Source organism: Cyprinodon variegatus, unplaced genomic scaffold, assembly GCF_000732505.1.
Source record: "Cyprinodon variegatus isolate N-32 unplaced genomic scaffold, C_variegatus-1.0 Scaffold129, whole genome shotgun sequence".
NCBI classification, from domain to species: domain Eukaryota; kingdom Metazoa; phylum Chordata; class Actinopteri; order Cyprinodontiformes; family Cyprinodontidae; genus Cyprinodon; species Cyprinodon variegatus.
Genome location: NW_015150582.1, coordinates 247,877 through 268,977, shown reverse-complemented (window position 1 = coordinate 268,977; position 21,101 = coordinate 247,877). Strand labels below are relative to the sequence as shown.

The 21,101-nt window shown below is 39.3% G+C and overlaps 3 protein-coding genes across 4 annotated transcripts; all 3 read left to right on the top strand.

Annotated features, from left to right (window-relative positions):
• Positions 1-2,413: 2,413 nt before the first annotated feature.
• LOC107085605 (tripartite motif-containing protein 16-like protein) lies at positions 2,414-7,989 on the top strand. 2 transcript variants are annotated; one of them, XM_015376043.1, is made up of 8 exons: positions 2,414-3,655; positions 3,737-3,792; positions 4,776-4,871; positions 4,956-5,189; positions 5,273-5,438; positions 5,518-5,592; positions 5,689-5,754; positions 5,838-7,989. In XM_015376043.1, exons 1-8 carry the CDS (start codon positions 3,337-3,339, stop codon positions 6,371-6,373), a joined length of 1,548 nt encoding a protein of 515 aa, XP_015231529.1. In that variant the 5' UTR covers positions 2,414-3,336; the 3' UTR covers positions 6,374-7,989. The 2 variants fall into 2 exon arrangements, with proteins under 2 accessions (XP_015231529.1, XP_015231528.1); XM_015376042.1 differs by having other exon boundaries at positions 2,415-3,792.
• Positions 7,990-11,120: 3,131 nt separating this feature from the next.
• LOC107085613 (tripartite motif-containing protein 60-like) lies at positions 11,121-11,976 on the top strand. Its single transcript, XM_015376056.1, has 3 exons — positions 11,121-11,439; positions 11,521-11,576; positions 11,860-11,976. The coding sequence occupies exons 1-3, from the start codon at positions 11,121-11,123 to the stop codon at positions 11,974-11,976; spliced, it is 492 nt and encodes a 163-aa protein (XP_015231542.1).
• Positions 11,977-12,591: 615 nt separating this feature from the next.
• LOC107085606 (tripartite motif-containing protein 16-like protein) lies at positions 12,592-15,550 on the top strand. The gene is made up of 7 exons (XM_015376045.1): positions 12,592-13,047; positions 13,843-13,938; positions 14,023-14,256; positions 14,340-14,505; positions 14,588-14,668; positions 14,753-14,812; positions 14,896-15,550. Exons 1-7 carry the CDS (start codon positions 12,592-12,594, stop codon positions 15,429-15,431), a joined length of 1,629 nt encoding a protein of 542 aa, XP_015231531.1. The 3' UTR covers positions 15,432-15,550.
• The last annotated feature ends 5,551 nt before the right edge of the window (positions 15,551-21,101 follow it).

The window sequence follows — 21,101 nt, the reverse complement described above, 5'->3', positions numbered from 1 at the left end:
AATCTTGACAAACTCTCAGGCAGACACAGTAGCAGCCATCTTGGACAGAAGCTGAGAGAATCATTAAGAACAAGGAAAACACCAGGCAGCTCAGAGATTCTGTTGTGGAGAGGTTTAAAGTCAGATTTGGATACAAAAAGATTTCCCAAGCTTTAAACATCCTAAGGAGCTCTGTGCAAGCACTAACATTGAAATACAATAAGTATCAGACTTGGCCATCCCTCTAAACCTTAGCTCAAACATGGAGACGACTGATCAATGATGCAGTTAAGAGACCCACGATCACTCTGGATGAACTGCAGAGATCTACAGCAGAGGTGGGACTCTCTGTCCATGGAACAGCAATCAATTGTCTGCTGCACAAATCTGGACATTATGGGAGAAAGCGATTTCTTAAAGATACCCATAAAAAGTCTGGTTTCAATTTTGCCACAGGCCACCTGGCAGACACAGCAAACATGTGGAAGAAGTTGCTCTGGTCAGATTAAACCAAAATCCAACTTTGTGGCAACAATGCAAAATGTTATGTTTGGTGTCAAAGTAACACAGCTCTTCACTGTGAACACACATTCCCCCTTGTCAAGCATGGTGGTGGCAGCATCATGGTTTGGACCTGCTTTTCTTTAGCAGGGACAGGGGAAGATGGCTAAAATTGATGGGAAGATGGATGGAGCCAAATAAAGGAGCATTGTGGAAGAAGAGCTGTTGGAGTCTACAGAAGACCTGAGACTGGGATGGAGATTTATCTTCCAACAAGATGATTATCCAAAACCAAAAGCAAAATCTACAATGGAACGATTCACAAATAAACATATCCAGTTGATTGCCTAGTCAAAGGCCAGACCAGAATCCAATCAAGAATCTGTGGAAAGAACTGAAAACTGATGTTCACAAACGCTCTCCATCCAATCTCACTGAGCTCCAGCTGTTATGGAAGAGGAAGAGTAATGCCCTTCTGTGTGTTTTGGTGTTCTTAGACAGGCTGTAGCAAAATTGAATTACCGTTTTTAATACAGTATAACTGAATTGAATTCAATTGAATTGAATTGAACTGAAATAAATTTTTCTCAAAACCTGTTCCCACAAAGTAACAAAAACATGACCACAAAACACCTATCTGATGACTCCAATGCGTCCTTCTGTAAGAGTCGATGGCCATAAAGGAACATACTGTACCTATGATGCAAATGAGGATTAGAAATTCTGAGCTAACAAAAACAAAAACAACGTTGATGATTACAACCATTTCGAACGAGGTGATATTATCATGGATCAGAAATTCCCCAACTATTCACTGCATTAGGGAACATAGAGATGGCGTCTGGGTGTCTCACACCCTGCTTCGCATGGCTGGCATAAATGCAAATATTTTTCAGACAGTACATAAAGAGGCAAAAGAAAGTCATCAGGTGTTCATGCTGGAGCTTGTAGAGGAATTTAACTACAGGCATTTGCAGGAGAAGGAACAAAGAAAAGAACACAAACCAGCATTGGGATATAAGAGTGTCTGAGGAAAAAAAGATGCCAGGTGCCATGCTCTGCAATAATAACAGGAACACATAACTTTATGTACACTACTGCAAAATACACTTGTTATTTCTGTGGAAAAGACTCACAATGGGAATATGGAAACTACTAGATGAGCCTCCTATATGCTATATCTATTTATGTTTATTATGACCCTTTTATATCATTCTGCTTAAGCATTCCCACTTATTGTTTTGCTCTTTTCATTTTTCTGACTTTAACTAGTCCCGCAGTTTGCAACAGCAGCTTTTGCTTTAAATTTCAGTTTGTGTCTGCCAGTTTCACCTTGCAGCTTATAGTTTAGAGTACAGCATTCACACTGCATTTATGTTCGCGTTGATGGCTACGCGAACATAAGCATAGCTCTGATACAACGTTGTTGTTGAACGAAGAGACGTGGAAGTAGAGGGAAAATATGTTCAAATCCAGAAAAGGGTCTGGAATTTACCGGGACACATTAAATAAAGAAGCCTTGGACCGGTATGTTGACAAAATCAGCATTATTAATAATTTGGATCCATATGAAGTTCCAAACAATGAGTGGAGCACCGATGAGTGAGCGCCTATACTTCAAACAGTTCCCAAGCTACAAGTCCTTGTAGTCTCATGTGCAGTTCATGAATGGATGGGTTCAGGAGCNAAGCAGGCTTGTAGCGACAGTGGAGAGGAAAACTCCCTTTTAACAAGAAGGAACCTCCAGCAGAACCAAGCTCAGTGTGAGCACCAATCTGCCGTGGCCGACTGGGGTTCAAGGAGACAGAAGCAGACATACAGAGAAGAAGAGATACAAAACGTAACTGTCAACCATCTCCACAGGCGGCCTCGTCCAGGAAACACACAGCCAGGCAGACGATCTCCGAGCCAGCTCCCATGTCAGAGGATGAAGGGAGCACATCCAGTTCAGAAAACCATAACTACACTGAAAGACCGGACAAGCTCCAACATTAATATACAAAGTTTTGATTGCAGCAACAAAGCTGATATTTGTATCCAGGATGTAGACACAGCCACACAGGAACAGACCAGATGAAACTATTATGAGAAAAAGCATAGACAGCATAATGTTACAGATTTAACTAACAAATATTGCAGAATAGAGATAGAATGAAGCAGAATGTGGAAAAAAGGGATCCCCATGTCCTCCAGTAGTCTAAGCCTATAGCAGCATAACTACTTTTATGTCAGCTTTTGGCTACTCTGAAAAATATTTTCTTTTTTTTGCTGGTAAAGCAATGACAACAGCTCATCTTTTGTCAACATCACAAACCTTAATGGATTTCCTTTGGATTTAATTTGGCAGATCAACACAAAGTATTGCATAATTATGAAAAAGAAAGGAAAACATACAAATGAAAAAAAGTGTGACCTACATTTGTATGTGGGCCCTTTTTCTCTGAAATATTCTTTTATGCAACAAGTTGCCTTCAGGAGTCACATAAAGCTGCTCTGTGAAGGCCTCAGAGGTCTATTAGAGAGCATTAAATCCACCTCATTTTATAGCTCTTCTTTTTGGAATTGATTGTGAGGAATTGCATTCAAGTCAATAAGTCGATGCAATCAACTGGTTTTCCTTAGATAGAAAACTTTGAATCAATTAAACTGTATGATCTGGTGAACTGTAATGTACCTTGAGACGACGTGTTGTGAATTGGCGCTATATAAATAAATTGAATTGAATTCAAATAATTTAGTCACGCCTTTCTCCACTTTGAAATGGACGAATCAAAAGCACTACAACTCTGAGTCATTTTGCAGGAAACGAAACAAAGCTTGTGTAACAAAGCCCGCCCTTTTTTCCTCCACACAAACATGGCAGAGCTTCACATTCCTGTCAGAATTAATTACCTCTCCTGTCGGATCTGCAGGAACCTTCTCAGGAATCCTGCAACCATCCCTTGTGGACACAACTTCTGCATAGGTTGTATCGAGGGCCACTGGGACGAGGGGCAGAGGGACCTTAGCTGCCCGGAATGTGGAAAGATCTTTCCCTCCAGACCCAATTTGATCAGGAACACAACTCTGACTGATGTGCTGAGAGACACAGAGAGGAGTATGAGCAGGAAAAGAAAATCGCAAGAATCAGCTGAGTCCCTGAGAGACCAGAGCACAGCAGACACTTTAGGGAATGGTTTGTGTTGGCTTCACAAAATTTCACAGGATAATTATTGCATCACAGATGAGAAGATCATATGTGCTCTGTGTGCCTCAGACAAGCACAATGGACACATCATTGGTTTGGTGAAGGAAGAGCGGAGAAGGAAACAGGTACAGGATATGAAAACAAAGGACTTGATCCTTAGTATGAGCCTTCTTAAATGTTCACTTAAACTTTTCTGTTCACTTAAGGTTTCTGGTAAATATTTCTATAATCAAAGAGACTGTTACTGTAAACTTACAGCAATTTGATGCAGCTATTAACCAAGATTACAGAGACAGATCAGAGAGTTATTATTGTTTATTGCTAACAGAATAAACTCCTATAGATATTTTAAAAATGTACTCTAAAGAAATAACTTTTATTTCAGGACATCTTTAGGACAGCTGATCCAACTTAGTTTATGAAGTTCATAAGTTTAAAACCTTAAATTAATTAAGTTGGGCAAACTTAATTCAATTACTTGTCATCAACTCAAGCAATTCATTTAAGGTGGAGCTGGATTTCCCTTTTGGTGTATAATAGAAATGTCAGTTTGTCTCGCCGGCTATATTTGCATGTTAAACACAACAAGCAGGCAAATTCTCCACATGGCAACAGTGTGATTGATAGAAAACACACCCAGCTATAAAAAGCTGAGATTGTCTTCTTCCTGCTCTATCACTGAATAGACAAATATCAAAAGAAAAGAAAATGTGCTCCGGGTACAGCTGGTTAGATAAGTAGGTGCTATTTTTGACATGGCGTCCTGGGCAGCTACCTATATAGCCTTGTTTTAGCAAAAAAGGACAAAATAAATAAATGCAAACGGCACCAATGGAAACATCCTTCAATGAATATGCAAACTGATTTTTTTGAAAGGGGCTGCTCCGTGGAGTAGTGGGTAGCACTGCTGCCTTGCAGCAAGAAGGTTCTGGGTTTGATTTTTGCATGGAGTTTGCATGTTCTCCCTGAGCATGCGTGGACTCTCTCAGACTTGGGAGTAAGCGTGTTAAAAAATGGATGGATGGATTTTTAAAAAGAAACCATTATACAGTAGAAAAAAAGTTTTTTCTGTGTAAATAAAATGCTTACTTATTCTGTATGTTCCAAGGAGGAGCTGAGGACCATGCAAACAAGGCTGAGGGAGAGACTTCAGGAGCAGCAGAAGCAGCAGGAGAATATGAAGAAGACGTTTGATCAAATTGAGGTGAGGAAACCCTGTCGGTTCATTGTGTTTGCACGCTCCCAGCTTATAAGGGAGGTTAATCCTGTTCTGCTGGGTTTAAAACAGAAGGAGGCCAACAAAATGATGGAGGACTGTGAAACGATCATAGTTAGAGCCATTGATCATCTTCAGAGACATTGCATGTCTATGAGGGAGATGATTGAAACTCAAGCAAAGACAGTGGAAGATCAGATCGACATCACGCTTCAAAACCTTGAGACAAAGATGGAGGAAATTAAAAAGATGGATGCTGAGCTTGATCGCCTTGCAGAGAGTGAAAACAGCGTACTTTTTCTGCAGGTAAAGTCATTTACATTGGTGTGACATTCACCTGTGTTGTTGTCGAAACCTCCCTCTGCATTGAAACCTGTTCCTTCCCCCAGGAATGGATCAACATGCAAAGCATATGTGAGAATGACCTTCTTTCCTTCAGCGAGGGAGCAAAGGATCCACTTTTCTCTTTTAAAGTTACAAAGAGAGCAATAGATCAGCTTGGAGAGAAGCTGGGAGACTTCTGTGACCAACAACTTCCCTTAATCTTTCAAACTTGTATGTGCTGTTAATATAGAATATATATATATGTAAAATCCATGTATTTGACAAACTGATCACTGTTTCTCTGTCAAAGGCACTAATGATCAAGAGGAATCAGTGGAAAAGAGGGATGCAGAGGATCAGCAGCAGAAACATCAATCTAGTGCTGGTTTGTAAACTTTCCTGTTTTCTTTTTGCAATGTACTGTTCAACACAAGAGGGCAGCATTCAGCCAATAATCATGTTGTGCAATGCCTCCTCAAAGGTCTCTCTGAAGGCAACATGGGTAAGAAGAACATGGAGCCTAAAACCAGAGAAGATTTTCTACAGTGTGAGTTCATCCTCAGATCTCAATGTGCTCCCCTGACTTTCTGTCCCTGAAACTTTATAATTTTCCTCTCTTTCATTACCCAGATGCCTGTGAGCTCTCTCTGGACCCTGCAACGGCTCATAAGGACCTGATCATCTCTGATGATGACAAAGAGGTGAAGCTGTCCCCCCATGGGTGCCAAATCCCATCTGCATGTTTTCCAGAGAGGTTCAACAGTCGACGCCAGGTGCTGTGCAGGGAGGGTCTACAGGCTGAGCGCTGCTACTATGAGGTGGAGGTCAAGGGAGGCAAGGCAGAGATCGCTCTTGCTTACAAAGGGTTGGATAGGAAAAGTAGTACAAAAAAGTCAGCTTTTGGAGCCAACGAAAAGTCCTGGAGTCTAGATCTCTCTAAGTCCTACTCTGTGAGCCACAAATCAGAGAGCATCCTCCTCAAACAAAGGCCCAGCAGTAAAAAAATAGGTGTTTATCTAGAATTTAAGGAGGGAAGTCTGTCTTTCTTTGAGGTGTCGGACAGCATGACATTTCTGTACAAACTGGAGGCCAATTTCACAGAGCCGCTGTATCCAGGATTCTGGCTGGATGAGAAATGCTGCATCAGGATCTGTGATTTAAAATGACACAGCTGATTTTAACAGAGACTGATCACCTAGGCTAAGTGTGACCTGACCTGTAGCTTCATGATAGATGGTTTTGTTTATGCTCCCTGATGACTCTGAGAAATGGTCTAATTTAAAGGACCCAAACAATTAAAAAGAATAAAGTTATGTAAACTTGATTTTTTTTACATTGTGTTCTTTAATGCACAGAATCAAAAGCATTTTAAATGAAAAATGATTCTGTTCTACTCTGACCGACAGTTGGAATGATCTGCATTTTTTTATCTTATCTTGCACCTGTAATGTCTAAATGTTGTATTTTTATATTTGATCTGTTTTGTAAATGCTATTGCTTGTTTGCACCTTGTACTTTGTGCTGCTGTTGAACTTGGTCAAAACAAAAACATGAAAAAATCCTGAACAAAATAGAATAATGTCACTGACTATTGTTACTTTCCTTTTTTCTGTATTTTCTGTATGTTCTTTGTTCTGTTTTTTTTTTTTTTTATTCATTTATTTGTGTGTTGTTTTCTGGGTGGTTTTGTTTTCCACAGCTAAAGGCCTTGTTATGGCCAAACCTGTTAAGTCTTTGAGAGAGAGAGAGAAGCAGGAGAATGACTCTCAAAGGCCGCACTGTTATCTGATTGCATTAAAACAACCTTTTCCTCAGTTGAGCAGAGCAGAGATGGAATATCTACTCTGTCACTTCTTCTATAAACTATTCTAGCAAGAATTAATAAAGTGCTGGTTGAGTGGAGATCACTGAGCTCAGTTACAGCTTGTTAATTGAGTTTATTTTATTTTTTCAAAATGTAATCTATTTACAGCATGAGTATTTAAAATCAATTTCAGGATAGCAGGAATTCCATCTGACCCTCATGAAACATCAGGTTGACAAATCTGAATATCTTCCTTCAGTATAACACCAAAAAAAGAAGTTTTATTTGGAAATGTTGAGCAGTTAAATTAAACTTGAAGCTGTTTTGCACTATAGAAGCACATCTAATTTTATTGTAGTTTTGTTTAATAGAACACAGTAAGGTGTGAGGGACTAGCCTCAGTCATGCAGAATCATGCATTAAAGTAAAGCAGTGATCCCTATGACAAATTTCCTCTGCTAGTGTCACAGGAAAGAAATGGTTTAATTATCATTTCCATACTAATAGATATATTTGATCACATTCCTCATCTGTCCATTATTTTTTTTCCATCAGGGAATAAGATTTTGCTTTTTGAGATGTTTTAGCTCCTCAGTGTTGTAAGACAGGTTTTGTTGTTGCCACTGTTATGTGCTTTGGGCACAATTATTTTAAAGTAATTTTTCTATATAGTTAAACATTGACTTTTAGTTTAACAACTTTTCATTTCGTATGTTTTGGAGTTGCTTTTTTTCCGGGTAAATTAGTGGCTGTTGGACGGCCTATAAAGGGGTTGGGTTTTAATCTTGGAGGCCGTCCTTTACTCACTCATTCATCTCCACCAAGGAGAAGGCGCTCCTTTCTCCAGCTGCTGTAGGCCACAGCCACCACCTCCGACCTGCCATGCGGTATTTTTGTTAGCCTTTGCTTGGAAGCTGTTTTCGTTTTGATTTTGGCCTGGTGGGACCGGTTGTCATGTTTTCGATTCTTTATTTTGTATAGTAGTTATTTTTGTAGTCCAGTACCAGTAGGGGCTTCGACGGCCCTGTATTGGGTTGGCCCCCTGCTGTACTGTTTTTTTTTTTTTTGATCGGCTCACCAGGTCCAACTTTCTGTTAATACTTTGTTTTGTTCTTTTTTCATTTTTCCTTTCTTTGGACACAGAAGCTGAGGATATTTAATTCTGTTTTTTCTGTTTTTTTTCACTACAGAACATCCCCACAGCTGCCATGAGAAAGAGGGTTTCTATTGAAAGAGAGTGAACTACAGAATAAATCAATTATTTTGTACCCTCAGTTTTGTCTGTGTCCTCAAATATGTTGTGGCCTTGTGGACGTAACAGCCACCCATCTCCAGGACCAACTCAAACAAAACAATCTTTTTGAGAAATTCCAGTCTGGTTTTCGCTCTGGTCATAGTACCGAAACAGCCCTGGTTAGAGTCGCAAACGACCTACGAATGGCAGCAGATAAAAGATCACCTTCCCTCCTCTGCTGCTTTTGACACTGTGGAACATCAAATTTTTCTCAACCGGCTACACAAAACCACTGGACTCTCTGACACTGCTCTGAACTGGTTTCAATCATACCTCACTGACAGAACAAAGTACATCTCAATTGGCAATACAAGTTCCCAGCAACATAAAGTCACCTGCGGAGTCCCCCAGGGATCAGTACTAGGGCCCATCCTTTTCATCATCTACATCCTTCCCCTCGGTCATGCCATCAGCCATCATGGAGTCTCATTTCACTTGTACGCTGATGATACACAACTGTACATAAAATCTCATCCTACTGCAGCTTCAACAACAGCATCATCATCTTCAAAATTCACTGCCTGCCTGGAGGAGATAAAGACGTGGATGAAACACAATTTTCTCCAGTTGAACAGCTCCAAAACCGAGGCAATCCTTGTTGGCACATCACACAAAGTCCAGTCATCCTCCATTACCGGTATAACCATCTCTTGTCAGGACATTCCCTTCTCCACAACAGTCACCAATCTCGATGTTAGATCTGATCCACAACTAACCTTTGAACCCCATGTCAAACACATCTGCAAAATCTCCTATCATCCAAGAAATAATTCAAAACTCTGTTCTACACTCACCTTGGCTGATGCAGAAAAACTGGTCATTGCCTTTGTCTCCTCCATGCTGGACTACTGTAATGCACTTCTCATCGGGATTACTAAGAAGAGTCTGCAGAAACTGCAGTGGATTCAGAACAGTGCTGCAATGATCCTGATGAGAGTCCGGAAGTACGACCACATCACACCCATTCCCCACTCCCTTCACTGGCTTCCTGTTTCTGCAAGGATTGAATACAAGGTCTAAACTCTCACCCACTAGTGCATCTACGGAAATGCCCCACTATACCTGAAGGAACTGCTCACCCCTCTCACTACAACACGATCTCGCCACTCAAAACACTCAAACTGCCGCCTCCTCTACAAGACTAAGCTAAACACCATGGGCGATCGTGCCTTCTGCTCTGCCGCTCCTCGGACCTGGAATGCCCTCCCTGATCATCTAAGGGAACCACAGACTATTCAGACTTTTAAAAAAGGATTAAAAACATTTCTTTTTAGCAGGACATATGACTTTTAACATTTTACAATTTGAGATATTTTCTTAAATGTAAAGTGCATTACAAATAAAATGTATTATTATTATTATTATTATTATTGTTTAGGTAAAGTGCTTTGTTGTACTGGTGAATTATTGAATACAAAAAAATATTTTCCAAAAAATAAAAAGATTAATGACATTAAAGTCCCCAAATAACAATATGGGCAATTATATTGTCTTATAAGGCAGGTCTGGTTTAGATATATTATCTAAATGTATAAATGAAACATAATTTACAAACATAATCTTAAATTTTATTAGTTTATCTGTGGTATAATTCTCTGTTGATCAGAAATTGTAAATGTAAAAAAGGCCATAACCTATTCAAACCACTCAGCAAGTAAAAGACACGTAAAAGTTAGAACAAGGGCTGATATTTTTAAATTCATTTTTGCCCTGCTATTTGTCTATAAAATTTGGTAAAAACAAAACAACAACAAACAAAAAAGCTGTGTGTTTGAATTGTAATAAAATGTTTTGTTTACAGTTACTTCAAGTCAAAAAATCTGACTGATGAACTGTTTACCATTTTGAAGCAGAGAACTGGATTTTAGTGGATGTGAATTTGAAATTAAACATCAGTTTAATATAAGGTTAGAACTTGCTCTTATTCAGTGTATTTTCAATTCTTTATTTTGCATGCAATTTATGCTTTATTATTTCCTTTCCATTCTCGCTTTGCTATGAAATAAAACACTTTGGATTGCCTTCTGTATGAATGGTTCCATGCAAATAGATTGCTTTCTATTTATAAGAATTGGTGCATATTTTCTTAAATTGAATCAACTAGCAAGCAGGAAAATGTAAAAAATAAATAAATAAAAATGAATGAATGAAAACGTGTTTTCTAAGCCATAACAAGGCCTTTGTTTTTTTTTACTTTTTTGGAATCACATTGAATCACAATACATTCTCTTTTTTTAAACAGAGAATGTAAACAACTGGTTTAAACTATTTATTTTATAAACAACACATTACAGTGTTAAAAATCCTTAAAAGTGGTAGTATAGCTACCTGTTCTGGCTTCTGTTGTGGTGATTTGGGCTAGACCTAGGCTTTTTCCACTGATTTACTTATCAAAAGCAATGTTATAGATGAGCTGGTTGATAGTTCCCATTCTAAGGTTTCAGATGTCACTGATTCCATTGCCTCCAGTTAATGTCAAAGTTGTCTCTGGGAAGATGATATTTTCATGGAGAATTGGAATATATCCAACAAATGGAGATATAACAAAAAGTGTGAAGACCCTTTTTGTCTTAAAACACATTCTTTTATGCAACTGGTTTCCTTCAGGAGTCACATAAAGCTGCTCTGTGAAGGCCTCAGGGTTCTGTTAGAGAACATGAAATCCACCTAATTTTATAGCTCTTCCTTTTGGAAATGTAACGCCCTTTCTCCACTTTGAAATGGGCGAATCAAAAGCACTACAACTCTGAGTCATTTTGCAGGAAACGAAACAAAGCTTGTGTAACAAAGCCCGCCGTTTTTCCTCCAGACAAACATGGCAGAGCTTCACATTCCTGTCCGAATTAACCACCTCTCCTGTCGGATCTGCGGGAAACTCTTCGAGAATCCTGCAACCATCCTTTGTGGACACAACTTCTGCATGGGCTGTATCAAGGGCCACTGGGGCGAGGGGCAGAGGGACCTCAGCTGCCCAGAATGTGGAAAGATCTTTCCCTCCAGACCCAATTTGATCAAGAACACAACTCTGACTGATATGCTGAGAGACACAAAGAGGAGTTCGAGCAGGAAAAGAAAATCGCAAGAATCAGCTGAGTCCCTGAGAGACCAGAGAACAGCAGACACACCAGGGAAAGGTTAGTATGGGCTTCACAACTCTACATTAAATATTTACTACTTCAGAGATGAGAAGATCATATGTGCTCTGTGTGTCTCAGACAAGCACAATGGACACATCAGTGGTTTGGTGAAGGACGAGCCGAGAAGGAAACAGGTACAGGATGTTGAAACAAAGGACTAGATACAAGCAAACACACGACAGATTCAGTCCTTTTTAAATTGTTCTTCTTACTTACTCCTCTTTATAAATGAATGGATTTTAAGACATGGACTTCTCCCGAATTAAATACTCAGATTAATCTAAACAAAAACATGGATGTATCATTTTATGAACACCATATGTAGTTTTAATTTGATGTAGCATGCTGGAAAAGTGTTTTTTTTTCTCCAACTAAATATCAACTGTTTTTATTGTGGTATCTCTTCAATTAATTAAGGTTGATATAAGACGATTCTTATGGGTAAAGGACAGTTTGGATACCCAGCCGGATCAAAGAGCGGAGGAGAATGACGGAGCTAATGTGGTGAAGGTTGCTACCCTTATAAGTCCATAAACTGTTTATCTTAGTGTAGCTCAGTGTTTTAAACTGAGTTTAAAGTTATTCAATCTTGAACTGAATAGTTTATTTAATTGAAATTGCAACTTTACACTGATTACATGAGTTACATATGGGCACCCTGTGCAGCTGCCTATATGNATATATATATATATATATATATATATATATATATATATATATATATATTTGGTAAAGCAATCACACAAGCCCCTTTTATTTAGTTAACATCACAAACCTTAATGGATTTCTTTTGAATTTAATGTGATCGAAAAAAGCAGTGTATAATTATGAAGAGGAAAAAAAACTAATGCAGATATAACACAAAGTGTGACCTTAAATTGTATGCAGACCCTTTTTGTCTGAAACACAATCTTTTATGCAACCAGTTGCCTTTAGGAGTCACATAAAGCTGCTCTGTGAAGGCCTCAGAGGTCTGTTAGAGAATATTTAATCTACCTCATTTTATAGCTCTTCCTTTTTCAAATAACTCTGTAACGCCCTTTTGTACTTTGAAATGGACGAATCAAAAGCACTACAACTCTGAGTCATTTTGCAGGAAACGAAACAAAGCTTGTGTAACAAAGCCCGCCGTTTTTCCTCCACACAAACATGGCAGAGCTTCAAATTCCTATCATAATTAACCACCTCTCCTGTCGGATCTGCAGGAACCTTCTCAGGAATCCTGCAACCATCCCTTGTGGACACAACTTCTGCATGGACTGTATCGAGGGCCACTGGGGCGCGGAGCAGAGGGACCTCAGCTGCCCGGAATGTGAACAGAGGATCCTCTACAGACCCAATGTGATCAGGAACACAACTCTGAGTCAGGTGCTGAGACACACAGAGAGGAGTTGGAGCAGGAAAAGAAAACCGCAAGAATCAGCTGAGTCCCTAAGAGACCAGAGAACAGCAGACACACCAGGGAAAGGTTGGTATGGGCTTCACAACTCTACATTAAATACTTACTGCTTCACAGATGAGAACGATGTATATTCTCTGTGTGTCTCAGACAAGCACAATGGACACATCAATGGTTTGGTGAAGGAAAAGCGGAGAAGGAAACAGGTACAGGAACTTCTTCAAATGTTCACTTCACAGCATTTTGGCCAACTGTTGGCCAAAATAGACCTAAATACATGCATGTATGAAACTTTTACTTTTTGAGCAAACAACCAACAGATGCAGTCCTTTTGAAATTGTTCTTCTTACTTTTTCCTTTTTATAAATGAATGGATTTTAAGACATGGACTTCTCCCGAATTAAATACTCAGATTAATCTAAACAAAAACATGGATGTATCATTTTATGAACACCATATGTAGTTTTAATTTTATATAGTAAAATAGCATGCTGGAAAAGTGTTTTTTTTTCTCCAACTAAATATCAACTGTTTTTATTGTGATATCTCTTCATTTAATTAAGGTTGATATAAGACGATTCTTTGGGGTAAAGGACAGTTGGGATACCCAGCCGGATCAAAGAGCGGAGGAGAATGACGGAGAAAATGTGTTGGAGTCCATAAACTTTTTATCTTAGTGTAGCTCAGTGTTTTAACCTGAGTTTAAAGTTATTCAATCTCGAACTGAATAGTTTATTTAATTGAAATTGCAACTTTACACTGATTACATGAGTTACATATGGGCACCCTGTGCAGCTGCCTATATGATCCATATGCACAGAGGTCTGACTTGTCTTTTATAAGAAAACAAAACAAAGACCAAAAACATGAATTCAAAGAGAAAAAATGAAAACATAATTTAATGAATGTGCAGACTGATTGGTGGAAAGACAAACCATTATACATTGGGGAAAAAATGTTTTTGGTGTAAATAAAGGCTTTTTTATTCTGTATGCTCCAAGGAGGAGCTGAGAACCATGCAAACAAGGCTGAGGGAGAGACTTCAGGAGCAGCAGAAGCAGCAGGAGAATATGAAGAAGAAGTTTAAGCAAATTGAGGTGAGGAAACCCTGTTGCTTCATTGTGTTTACACGCTCCCAGCTCATAAGGGACACTAATCCTGTTCTGCTGGGTTTAAAACAGAAGGAGGCCAACAAAATTATGGAGGACTGTGAAACGATCATAGTTAGAGCCATTGATCATCTTCAGAGACATTGCATGTCTATGAGGGAGATGATTGAAACTCAAGCAAAGACAGTGGAAGATCAGATCGACATCACGCTTCAAAACCTTGAGACAAAGATGGAGGAAATTAAAAAGATGGATGCTGAGCTTGATCGCCTTGCAGAGAGTGAAAACAGCGTGCTTTTTCTGCAGGTAAAGTAATTTGCATTGGTGAGACGTTCACCTGTGTTGTTGTTGTAACCCCCCTCTGCATTAAAACCTGTTCCTTTCCCCAGAAATGGAGCAATATGCAAAGCATATGTGAGAAAGACCTTCTCTCCTTCAGTGAGGGATCAAAGGATCCACTTTTCTCTTTTAAAGTTACAAAGAGAGCAATAGATCAGCTTGGAGAGAAGCTGGGAGACTTCTGTGACCAACAACTTCCCTTAATCTTTCAAACTTGTATGTGCTGTTAATATAGAATATATATATATATGTAAAATCCATGTATTTGACAAACTGATCACTGTTTCTCTGTCAAAAGGCAATAATGACCAAGAGGAATCAGTGGAAAAGAGGGATGCAGAGGATCAGCAGCAGAAACATCAATCTAGTGCTGGTCTGTAAACTTTCCTGTTTTCTTTTTGCAATGTACTGTTCAACACAAGAGGGCAGCATGCAGCCAATAATCATGTTGTGCAATGCCTCAACTCAGGCAACATGGGTAAGAAGGACATGGAGCCTAAAACCAGAGAAGATTTTCTACAGTGTGAGTTCATCCTCAGATCTAATTGTGCTCTCCTGACTTTCTGTTCCTGAAACTTCATCATTTTCCTCTCTTTCATTACCCAGATGCCTGTGAGCTCTCTCTGGACCCTGCAACAGCTCATAAGGACCTGATCATCTCTGATAATGACAAAGAGGTGAAGCTGTCCCCCCGTGGGTGCCAAATCCCATCTGCATGTTTTCCAGAGAGGTTCAACAGTCGACGCCAGGTGCTGTGCAGGGAGGGTCTGCAGGCTGAGCGCTGCTACTATGAAGTGGAGGTCAAGGGAGGCAAGGCAGAGATCGCTCTTGCTTACAAAGGGTTGGATAGGAAAAGTAGTACAGAAAAGTCAGCTTTTGGAGCCAACGAAAAGTCCTGGAGTCTAGATCTCTCTAATTCCTACTCTGTGAGCCACAAATCAGAGAGCATCCTCCTCAAACAAAGTCCCAGCAGTAAAAAAATAGGTGTTTATCTAGAATTCAAGGAGGGAAGTCTGTCCTTCTTTGAGGTGTCGGACAGCATGACATTTCTGTACAAACTGAAGGCCAATTTCACAGAGCCGCTGTATCCAGGATTCTGGCTGGATGACAAATCCTGCATCAGGATCTGTGATTTAAAATGACACAGCTGATTTTTACAGAGATTCTTATAACTCAGGCTAAAGTGTAACCTGACCTGTAACTTCATGATGACTTCTCTGTCACTGCTCCTTATTTGCGAAGTAGCCTTCCACTGCACATTAGAGAGGCCGCAGCTTAAGACTTATTTTAATTTGCTGGCTTTTATATACCGTATTTCCCTTTCCCTTTAATGCACATAACTCAACACATTTGTCAGGAAAGGTGAATCTGTCCTGTTCTGACAAATTATGTGCAAATTTTTATCTAATGTTAAACCTATAACAATATTGTATTTTTATGTTTATTGTTAAAAGGTCCTATATTATGCAACATTAACATTTTAAACATTTAACCGTCATATGTGTACTGAAGCCTGTGTATGAGATTCAGAAAATGAAAAAAAACCTTTTCACCTCTTTCATTGCCTTTATCCACCTCTTAGGCAATGTTTGGTCAAAATGTGCTGTTTGAATAACATTCCCCTTGTGATGTCATAAGGGGAAATAAGCTGTCCAGAGTGGTCTGTAGCTGCCATTTCCTCAAGCTACTGCCTTCATCTAAGGAATTATTCAACGCTCCCTATGTGTACGAACTTTGACTGGATGCCAAAACAGCTCATCCAGAGGAAGGCCTAACAAAGACATTTTAGCTAAAGGCTGTCTGCCTAATGTGAGAGCAATTATCTAGCAAAAACAGGCTTTGGGATTCTCATTGTTTTTTTTTTTTTTTTTTTTTTTTCAATTGTTGATAATATAGGACCTTTAATACATTTTTGTAAAACAATTATATCACTCTTAGTTCTGTTTCATAAATGCAATTGCTTGTATAAACCTTGTACTTTGTGCTGCAATTTTAGGTTTGTCAACCCCTGCCCCCCTAAAAAAGAAAAAATACTTAAAAAAAGAAATAGAATCATTCCACTGAATATTGCTACTTTGCCTCTTTTATATATACTATGTATGTTCTTAGTTCTGCTTTTTTTTTGTCTTCTGGATCTTTTTTTTTTGGCACAGCTAAGGCCTTTTTATGACCAACCCTGTTAATTCTTTGAGAAACTTAACAAGGTATAACTTTTTGTATTTAAAAAAAGTATTTCCCTGAGATGGATGGATCAAAGATGGAATACCTAGTGGGTCACTTCTTCTATAAACTGTTCTTGCAATAATTAATAAAATGCTGATTGAGTGAAGATCACTGAGTTCAGCGTCAGCTTGTTAGTTGAGTGTCTTCTTTTTTTATTTTAACCACAGCATGAATATTTGAAACTAATTTCAGGATTGCAGGAATTACATCTGAGTTGACCCTCATTACACATCAAGGCAAGGCAAGTTTTTTTATACAGTGCAACCGATTCAGAACAATTCAAAATGCATTACATAAATTAATCAATAAAATAGAAGGAACATAGAACAACCATAGAAGTAGGTCAAGATAAAAACATGATAAAAGCAGATAGTAAAGCATATAAAACAGGTGGATCACAACCTTAAACTACCGATACCTCAGTAAGTGAATTGTGAACATTCCAAATTCTCTAAATTTGTGAAAAGCTAATTTGATCATATACCAAATTCTTCCAGATAAATTTTGGTTTTCAACACAAGATCCATCTTAAACTGTAATATGGTTTTCAACCACGTTTCCCCTTCCTCTTTGTACATAGTAGTTTAGTTTAGTTGAGTTTCAGTAGTTTTAGTTAAGAGAGTTAACTGAAATATGTTTGACATGGAGCTGAATGTTAATAAACCTTTTGTTGATAAACTCTTATATTTTCAACAGAAGTTGTGGTGAATTTATTTCATGTATGTCCAGAATTAACTGCTTGACCATAATTAGTGCTCGAATCACTCTTTCATTTATTTTTCTGACACACAGCTAGTAGGGCGTGTGTTCATAAACAATCTATAACAGCTGAAATGTTATCTGATTAAATAAGATAAGTACCATCCCTACTGGGGAGGGCAATAAACATTTTAAAGTATCATAAATATAAATTCTCAGCTGGCTGGGAATTGAATAGAATATAAATCCACAACATTAATGTGGCATCCACTCTTAATGTGCATTGAACATTCAAATCACAACATTAACATTTTATTGTCGGGAGCTGAGATAACATTAGAAGCCGGAGAGATCAAATACCAACAAGGCCAGAGTGACAAGGCATTTGGACAAAAGGTGTTTGACGCCCCTTTCTGAGGAGCTATGCGATGAACAATGCCAGCAGACTCTGAATCAGCAGGACACAAAATCTCCAAATTATGAGTTAAAACCAAATATCTTTGAAAATAAAGATGTTCAAAGTCAAAGTAGTGCCACAGACAGGGAGAAACAAATAGATATCTTAGTGGAGCTAAGTGGTTTAAAATGTTGCAAAATAGAAGAAACCCACCACTACTCTGTCTCACACCACTTTGACCGAGCACCAAGTGCCAGAGTTCACAGCTTGAAAAACTCTAAAGATGGTGGCTCCCCATTCCCGCCCCCTTCCCACACTGAGGGGTCTGGGGATCTCCTCCTGGGTCTCCACCTAGGGAGAGCAGACCCACAGACCCAGGAAGATAATGTATGTATGAGGACAGTAAGAATATGTTTAGTGTCTGCCCTTGTGTGAGTCTCCGTTGAGGGTTTGTATGGGTGTAAGGGTTGGATTGTGTGAATGTGACCCGGATAAATATGAATTTGTCTTTGTCTACTTGTTAGGTTGAGTGTTTGTCTCCCTAGCACCACCTGCTGAAAGCTGTAGGCCACAATTATGAGAATAACCCATCTCCTCCCCCCACTTATGCTCCTTGCCAGTGACAGGTGCCTGTGTCTGCTGGCGTGCTGATGGATCTCTAGGTGCAGGTTTGGGTACTTTAGTGGGCGCCGTTTTATTCCTGGTGGCAGCCGGGCGGGGCCTAGGCCTCCTGGTCCTATGGGGTCACCATTAAGGGGTGGTGCACCCCCAGGACAGAGACAGAAAAGTAAAAATAAAAGCTGAAGTTAAAATATATACTTTAGATGATTAAGTAATCAATTGTTGACTTTGGCTCAGACACGATCTAGAGGATTTTACTTTTACCTGTTGAAGGTAATTCTGATGGATTTGGCTTGGACACCCAAGTTATCTGTTTGCCTTTTTATTGCTCTACACTTCCTATTGAGCATATTCTAATTTCTCCTCCCTCTGCTGAGGCCTTGGAACACTAGTTCTTGGAACAGCCCAAATGGTTGATAAGGTGATAAGAAAATACAGTCACATAAATCATTGCTTTGTAGTGTAGTGTTCACTCCTAAAACACCAACAAACAGGATGAGGACATATTTTGGATCTGGTCATCAGCAAAGTGTTAGGAATCCAGTTTGTGTGGGTTGTTTGTGTGTTTTTCTCTCTCCACCACCTGGTGGTGCCCTGTCCTCGTTGCATCTCCCTGCACACCTGCGGCTCGTTGGACCATTACTGGAGGAGTATTTGAGCAGTGGGCTGTCACTACCTCGACGCCAGAGTGTTTGCCAGTTTTGGGTACTCTAACCAAGCTGAGATTAGCTGAGTCTAACCTAAGCTTTGTTCCTCTGAGACTTATCTAGTTTTTGCCTTTGCTCTTTGGCAGGAAGCCTTCCTGAGTAACTGGATACCTGGACCTTCTCCCCCTGGACGGATTAACTGAGAACACACTGAGCAGGGGAAAACTTCCACATGATCCGTTCAAGCCGTCTTCGAAAATCCAAGTGACAGTCCGCTCCTTTACTCCTCTGGGTCCAACGCTTGTCTATCTGTCTGCCCTCCAACGAGCTCCCTCTTCTCTGGATTAAGCCCCACAAGCTGGATTCAATGATTGACAAGAGCCCCCTCAAACGTGAGTCCCTCTCCAGTAATATTCAAGCCTCAGTCAAATTTTCTACGTTCCCTGAACTGATCACTGTGATCTCCCCTTCAGACTTTCCAGTTCCGGTTCACCAGTCCACTGAGTTCCAGATCAAAATTCTTTTATTCATCTACATTTAATAAGCCTGTTAAATTTTTTCCCTTGGTCTCTGAGTGGTTCTCTGCATGTGGGTCAGATCACTTAAACCAATCATGACACAAGTGTCTAAATATTTCTAATGTCAGTTCACTTAAACCAATCATGACACAAATGTCTAAATATTTCTAATGTTTCTGTAACTGATGCTGCACCATCAGAAATTTTTTCTGTTTACTTTGAAACCATTTTATCCACTGATTTAATTACCAAAAGAAATGTTATAAGAAAGCGTGTTATCATCAACAGTAAAACAAATAACATTACTCAGGCTACTCTCCTGCTTCCACTTTACCCTGTAACTCAGTAGATTATCTGGTTGATAGTTCCCGTTCTAAGGTTTCAGATTCCACTGATTCCTTTGCTCCAGTTAAAGTTGTCTCTTGGAAGATGGAATTTCCATGGAGAATTGCTCTAGCAGTGAGAAATGAAAAGGGGAAGTGCCGAAAAACTGAACCAAGGTGGCAAAAGAATGGACTCCAAGTTCACTATAAAATCTATAAAGAAAAACTTAATTGAAATAATTTACAACTAAAATGTGCTAGAGGGTCTTTCATCTCTGAGATTAACACAAACATTCAACAATTATTTACCACAGTCAACAGGTTAACAAACCCTCCTATCTCTGTGAATGATGAACTCCAATCTGAAAAGGCCTGCAATGACATTGCAAAGTTTTTTTTTAGAAAATACAAGGTATAAGAAAAGCAGTCTGTACATTGACATCAGTACCAGTTACAACAAGCTCTGTGAAATTGTTCCAATTCTGCCCAATAATCTGCAAAAGTTTAGAAGAAAATTTTCAGGAGCAAAGCTCTGTTCCTGCAGGTCTCGATGTTTCACTCACAGGTTTTATTAAGAGGGGTTTTACCTGTTTTAGAGACTGATTTGATATTAATTTGCATTGAGAAGTGCATCAGATAACTACCGATGTGACCCAAAAACCCCTAACAATGTTCCCTTGTTTTTGTCATTTTGTAGTCCATGAAACCTATCAAGCAGTTGTAGAAACTCTCAGTAAATGATTTGTCGGCTTTGCCTTAAAATCTTAGAATATAATCAGTCCTCTCCAGTGCGTTCTTAATTTTTATAGCAATAATGCTTCATCGCAGTTGCTACCTTGTTGCTATGCCAGCAGAAAAGCACTGCTGCATTATGGGTAATTATGGCGCTCAGAGCCACACATCGTAAAGTCCTGCCTCCTGTACTGTGATTGGTCTGGCCAAGCTACCAAGACAATGATTGGGAGGCATGAAGAGATAACAAAATGGCAAAGAGTTTTTATATCTCATGGATTCTGATCAGGTGCCAAACTCTGTTAACTCATTGTTAAATGGAATTTAAAACATGATATAGACTGAATCTTTTTTCAAAAAAAGAAATAGTGTGACATAATTCATATGTCAGCTATATATATATATGTCGGGAACCGAGGACAGATGGACCCAGTATTCAAGGAGAGACAGTCAGCAGGAAAGTTCAAACGTTTATTAAATAAAACAAAACAAAAGCGGAGCTGTGGCTTGCGGACACTGCAGGCAGGTGGGGGGTGCGGGCGGGGCACCGCCCAATCTCAGACACTCTAGGGAGGAAACACAGGTAAGTGACCACGATAAACTGATATAAGATTAACTGTGTTGGTCACTTACCTGGTTTAACAGTCCAGAC